The sequence below is a fragment of the Agrilus planipennis genome, unplaced genomic scaffold (genome assembly GCF_000699045.2).
Source record: "Agrilus planipennis isolate EAB-ADULT unplaced genomic scaffold, Apla_2.0 scaffold345, whole genome shotgun sequence".
Classification (NCBI taxonomy): domain Eukaryota; kingdom Metazoa; phylum Arthropoda; class Insecta; order Coleoptera; family Buprestidae; genus Agrilus; species Agrilus planipennis.
Window position 1 is genome coordinate 175612 of NW_020439046.1, and position 7291 is coordinate 182902.

Below are 7291 nucleotides of genomic sequence, written 5' to 3' on the forward strand. Positions count from 1 at the left end.
TAAAGTGTTTGTAAAACATTATAATGTCTTATTACAGGTTTTGTATGTTTCACATGGGATCCTATTATAATTATTATAGTTATTTTCGCCACGCGTATATGCGGAATATCGGTTTTATTATGTTATTTTAAATTTTACTCATTTTGTTCGCGATGATTACCGGTAGCGGTTGATGCATTAGGTCACAATATGAGAATTTAAAAAGCTTTAGACTTGCTATTTTAAATTTATTTACTTTATTCACTTAAATTGAAAATAAAGTAATACATAAATGATAAACGTATTAATGAATTTATAAGTTGAAGGAGAAGTAGATCCTATAACGATTAAAGGCATTAGCCGGATAACAAAAAGGCAAATCGGGCTTTGAATTAATTTGAGCCATTTTTACTTCAGAGGCTTCTTTTTGAGTGAAATTAAGACTGTGAATATCAGCGTGCAATTGTTGATATTTACTGAGAAAAAATATATTTTGAATTAAAAAAAAATCGAGAAATGCTGGAAAATTCATGATTTTTTTTTGAATTCATAACTCCGTTAAGATTTTTTCCTCGATTGACTAGACGAATACCTAGCTGTTGTCGATGAAAACGCGTTAGATATTAGGATGTTACTACGGCCTTATTTTAAGCTTGCTGTCAATTAGAATTACTTCGTTAATATTTGATTATTTTATATTAGTGTAAAATGAAAAAATCGTTGCTGAAATTCTTGATGGTATGATTATACGAAGAAACGATAAAGCGCATAGACTGTTGAAACTATTGATATATTTTAAAATACTATCATCAACCCAAATATTGGATTTTCCTAAAATAACTAAGACTGGTCTTATCAGTTACCAATACGAATAGGCAATAAGTATTCTAGAAACTAAAAATTTTTATTGAAAATTCGAAAAATACTTTTTCTTAGTAAATACTTCAATTACAAGATGATATTAACCTTGTTGTAATTTCACTTAGAAAGCAACATCTGGATTAAAAATTACATAAATTAAAAGACCGATTAGACAAGTACGCGCGGAATAGCACACTATCCGTTATCCATATTTTAATGAGAATATCGCCTAATTATTAAACATTAAAAATATCGTCGTATGCAAACATGATCTCTCGATACTTGCATCTATCAATACCATCGCCAATATATCGGCCAATACCGTCGATTAGTATCGATTTTTTTCTCAGTTCTACCGAATAGTTGATTCGGTCGACTTAACAGACCAATAAATACATAATTTACGGTTTGATATCTATTCGTGAAGAAAATTTTCAAATGTCTGCGTTTCATAGTTGTTTTTAAATAAAACTGTCAGTTATCAGGGGCGCACACTGAAATTTTTTAATGGGAATATTTTATCAAAAAGACCATAGAAAGTTATTTTACGGTTTTCCCTCTTCATAATTAGGCATTTCTTGACATGTTTATTGGCATTTACAAAATTTAATCGATTTAAATTCAGTGAACAGTACTAATCGAAAAATCCGAATTACTGAATGAGTCGTTATTTATATCACCGAAAAATTGGATTTATAATCTGTCAAACATTTGTTACATTTACAAATATGGAAGTTCATTTATCTGCCATATTGATTTACGCTACTGCGGGAATTCCCCGACCTAACTACTTTGAGCAAAAACAATCAACGAATAAATTATCGAGCGATTATATGGCTGCAGTCCGTATTATCGGCACCCTAGCGACACAGATTATAAGATACCGGTAAATGTCTAGATGATGGATGGGTGGGATCGAAAGAGGAGGTCTCATCCACCACTATACCATAAAAAGTTGATCATTTTGACAATTTTCATACACTATAATTTAAATAAAATTCAATAAAAAAATTATTTTCAAGCGGGTGGAGGTGGGGGATCGAAAGAGGGTGGTCACTTGAACAAAACCCGATAACCTAACCTAACCTAACCTAACCTACCCTATTGATAAAGATATTTAAATAATGTTTTAGATAACTTTCTCAATATTTTTATGTATTTTTTCATTAGTTTTACCTTTGAATATTGTTTAAGAATGACTATATAAATATTTACATGCCTAGAAATGTGTAAAAATTTGCATATTTATTAACTTTGAACCCCTATAACTTTTTATGGGGATGAGACCGCCACGAACTTTTTATGGTACAGTGGTGGGGGAGATCTCCTCTTTCGATACCCCCATCCCCACCCCCTTCGGGGGTGGGTGCCATCATCTAGACCTTTGCCAAGACACCTAATGTTAAAGTGTGTTTTACAATTTTGCTCGGATGACTTGGTATCTCCAGGGTTTGGTTTAGATGAGGTGCGAGGTATGTTACTCCCGTTGGTCTAACCCTTGTGTGCGCCACTGGTAATCAAATATAAAAGGTAGGTACCTGATCAAAAATGGTATCGTAATCGTATAGTTGTCCTGACTTGAAAGATCCTGCATGTTTAAATGTTAAAATTAAATTAGACACGTGCCTTAACAAATTGAACATCAAAATTAATTAATAAATAATTAAGCTAGAGCTTCCTGGTTCTTCCTTTAGGAAATATGTAAATTTGTCGTTTTAACTAAATATCTACGTACATACATATATACGTATATATTGTATATGATAAATATCCATTTTATTTATTGTATAATATTGCGAATGTGTAGATATGAAACAATATAGTGCATAATAAATGAATAAATAATGTGTTGTAGTGACGCTTCCCGTAAAGTGTTTGTAAAACATTATAATGTCTTATTACAGGTTTTGTATGTTTCACATGGGATCCTATTATAATTATTATAGTTATTTTCGCCACGCGTATATGCGGAATATCGGTTTTATTATGTTATTTTAAATTTTACTCATTTTGTTCGCGATGATTACCGGTAGCGGTTGATGCATTAGGTCACAATATGAGAATTTAAAAAGCTTTAGACTTGCTATTTTAAATTTATTTACTTTATTCACTTAAATTGAAAATAAAGTAATACATAAATGATAAACGTATTAATGAATTTATAAGTTGAAGGAGAAGTAGATCCTATAACGATTAAAGGCATTAGCCGGATAACAAAAAGGCAAATCGGGCTTTGAATTAATTTGAGCCATTTTTACTTCAGAGGCTTCTTTTTGAGTGAAATTAAGACTGTGAATATCAGCGTGCAATTGTTGATATTTACTGAGAAAAAATATATTTTGAATTAAAAAAAAATCGAGAAATGCTGGAAAATTCATGATTTTTTTTTGAATTCATAACTCCGTTAAGATTTTTTCCTCGATTGACTAGACGAATACCTAGCTGTTGTCGATGAAAACGCGTTAGATATTAGGATGTTACTACGGCCTTATTTTAAGCTTGCTGTCAATTAGAATTACTTCGTTAATATTTGATTATTTTATATTAGTGTAAAATGAAAAAATCGTTGCTGAAATTCTTGATGGTATGATTATACGAAGAAACGATAAAGCGCATAGACTGTTGAAACTATTGATATATTTTAAAATACTATCATCAACCCAAATATTGGATTTTCCTAAAATAACTAAGACTGGTCTTATCAGTTACCAATACGAATAGGCAATAAGTATTCTAGAAACTAAAAATTTTTATTGAAAATTCGAAAAATACTTTTTCTTAGTAAATACTTCAATTACAAGATGATATTAACCTTGTTGTAATTTCACTTAGAAAGCAACATCTGGATTAAAAATTACATAAATTAAAAGACCGATTAGACAAGTACGCGCGGAATAGCACACTATCCGTTATCCATATTTTAATGAGAATATCGCCTAATTATTAAACATTAAAAATATCGTCGTATGCAAACATGATCTCTCGATACTTGCATCTATCAATACCATCGCCAATATATCGGCCAATACCGTCGATTAGTATCGATTTTTTTCTCAGTTCTACCGAATAGTTGATTCGGTCGACTTAACAGACCAATAAATACATAATTTACGGTTTGATATCTATTCGTGAAGTGAAAATCGTAACAATATTTGTATGTCGCTAGTTGAATGTGGTCCACAATATCAAATGTTAAAAATAAATAATTATAATTGTGATTGTAAATTAGATGTAGTTACTGACAACACCAGATAATATTGTACAAAATCTATAGAGTTAAATGAATGATTATATTTCAGTATATATCTAATAATGATGTATTATAATAGACGTAATTATCTATTATTGGAAGATGGTAAATCAGGGACGGGTTGCTTGTAATAAAAACCACTATCGTTATAAATATATTTTCGAAATTTTGCGATGATTTACAAGCAGTTTCGTCACCTTATATATTACGATACATAAATAGTATAATAACAAAGTTATTACTTACAAACAGTTTTGATCGACAAATACGATGAAAATGGTCATAGAATTTAAACGATCTTTTTGTGGTCAAACCTGTGTAAATCGAAGTGATAAATCGTTGAATTAAATAATATAAATATGCAATCATTGTTTAACTGTTTAGTTCCCCCCCACAAAAAAAATAAGATTCAACTTTCTGAAGCGATAAACTAAAAACAGAATATTACATTAGCACAGCGCAAAAAATGGTTCATTTCTTACAATAACTGAAATTAAACACTTGAAATTTTTCACTATTTTATTTATTTACTTTATTTAAGGCATTTCTAGGAAGTTACACAACTTCAACTAAATTATACCTCGGCTTATTTTAAATTTATGTTATTTACTTTAGGGGTAGATTTAACAAAGTGATTTCCAAAATCTATCTGATTCTTTTCCAAATTTTTTTTTTTTTATTTACTGTTTTCCTTTTTTTTCTTAATTATAAATTGGCGTACAGTTTTCATTAGAAAGGACTGAGAAGTCAGCAAAATCCAAAGAATGCTTAAGGTATCTCTTTTTATGTAGGTACAAAATCCTCCCAGTTTCCCTATCCCGAATTTCCAAATACGATCCAACACCCAAAACGTCCCTAGCAGAAATGTTTTATTCCCGAAAAACGACGTTTACTCTACAATGGCAGACAATCCTTTAGGCTCTTCTTCGATATCAAATTTATTTAATAACATGGAACTGAGTTCGCTGACTCAAATCTATTCAGAAATTTTTAAAAGCGACTTTGAAATTTTGGATTTTTTGAACGATTTAGCGGAAGATCAAGTTGCTCGTCCAGAAAACGGATGCTGTTTTACAATGGCTGAATTGAAAAATCTTGAAAATCGATGTTGTGACTCGCAAATATATCGGCCTGATTTGATTAATTCAGATATTGGTGTTATACCGTTTTTGGAAAGTGAAATTTCTATTCTTGATTTGACGACAAACAGTCACAATACAGAAAGTGATGCAAACTTGTTGAAGTGAAATAATAATTAAAAAAAATGAGGTAATGGATTGTTGATGGTCTACTAATCTCAAAAGCTAGTTCTTGAGTTAGGAGCAAGAAAATTTGTATACCTAAGTAAATTTTTAACGATTTCTGTTATCGATAAAAAATTTTCTTGTGTAGGATTTTATGTACAATTTATCTAATTTACCTCTTAAAGACTTTCATATTAATAAGTCTGTGTTAGCCATTACATACAATAATTGTTTAACATTTAAAGTACAGTAAAATAAAGATATCGAATAAAATTATTAAATTTACTAAAGCATATCGTATTTGAAGCTTGACGACTTGACTTGCGTATTGTAACCCATGTCGAAATGCCCTTTTAATCTTGAAAGATATTTCGTGCGAGGTAACAAAGACAACAGCAACACGTGATTGTATAAAAAAGTAGTTGTTGATATAAAGTCACATCGCGATCTTCAATGTGTAAATAAGTAAGTAATTTAGCATAAGGTATAGAAAACGATTTTGAATTGAAATTTATAGTTACCAAACCATATTTAACACGTAATTTATAATAATTATTATAATAATAATGTTTTCCTTTTAATCTCCGATTAGAAACAAATTGGGGTAATTAATTTTGATTAAAGTAATCTTTTTGTTACATTCAAAAGATATTTCTTCTTGATTGAAATATTTACGAAGAATAATATTTAACAGCTCAATATTTCGCATAACTACATTCTTCTTTATCGGCAAAAGATGACATAACACCTGTACATAGGGATGATNAGCGGTACACCCCAATATTTAATGCCATATTTATAGGATTTATTTAGTTGATCTATAAAAATTAAACGATTCCTAATTAAAAAATATTTTTTATTGTATATTTTTGATAGACAAATAGGTAAATATAAACGCAATAAATGTTCATATTCTATCTAAAAACTGAATTTTTTGTGTTAAAATTTTATTTTATCAAAATTGTGATTATAGCATCTAGCTCCCGATTTCTAGCTAAATGTTATACTGATCGTATAAGTAAGTACTATACTACAATAACTCATGGAATAATTTATGGATTTCATGATTCTTCAATTCTTTGAATCTTCTCAAACAGGTATGTAGACATGCTAGGAGAGCTGCTTTATAACAAAGCTTTTTATTTTGGTTAATATTCGTTCATTTGTTCGATTTTTATACTTATTTGCGTATTATTTATATATTTCCCAATTTATATTTTCGTTAATTGTGTTGTGTGGGTATTACATAAAAGAGATAATCCTGTTTATTTACATAATGTAAATTATTGATCCTTGAACAAAATCCAAAATGCACACGGGGTTTTTTAAACCTACCCGAAATCGATGATACATTCGAAGTTGCAACATTTATTGTAGTAATTATTATACAGTCCGGAAGTGTAGGTTGGAATAAATTCATTTAAAATTCGGGGGTTTGTTTTTTGGTCCAAAAATAAGCGACTAGGTACTACCGACTTTATTTTTTCAATTGGAAGCACCTATTATTAAAGTCAGCAATTATCGATAAATTTATGAATGAGGCGCGTAGGTTGGAACAAACACATTTAAAATTGAGGGGTTTGTTTTTGGCAATTTATTAAACAATAGAATAACAAATTATTTAATTAAATGTTCAAATTGCTGATCATTCACGTCCTGATAATAATCAAGTCTATCGTGAAAGTTTCGCAACATTTTAGTTCAGGATGTTTGGGAGGTATGTCAAAATGCTATGAGACAAATAAAAATTTGGAAGAATGTTCCTCATTCAATTCTAAAACTCCTGTAAAAATTACAAATCGATTCACTAAACCGTTAAAAAGTTATTGAAATTTTAAAAAATTGTAATTTTACACGTCATTTTATGGAGATTCGTTAACCGAACAGATTAAATTTATTTTTATTAACAGAAAAAAAGCTACCAGAAATTTCAAACTTTTATAATAAGTAACTTGAA

General features: G+C 29.5%; 1 protein-coding gene across 3 annotated transcripts in view; it reads left to right on the plus strand.

Moving 5' to 3' along the window:
• LOC108742601 overlaps positions 1-7291 on the plus strand; it is a 40357-nt gene that overhangs the window by 26591 nt on the left and 6475 nt on the right. For 2 of the 3 annotated variants that reach the window (XM_025976883.1, XM_025976886.1), the window contains one exon: positions 4882-5543. The exons of the other annotated variant lie outside the window; for it this stretch is intronic. In XM_025976883.1, the coding sequence (XP_025832668.1) occupies positions 4882-5337 (456 nt within the window). In that variant the 3' untranslated portion in view covers positions 5338-5543. Of the gene's footprint in view, positions 1-4881; positions 5544-7291 lie in introns of those variants that run through there. 3 annotated transcript variants of the gene reach the window in all.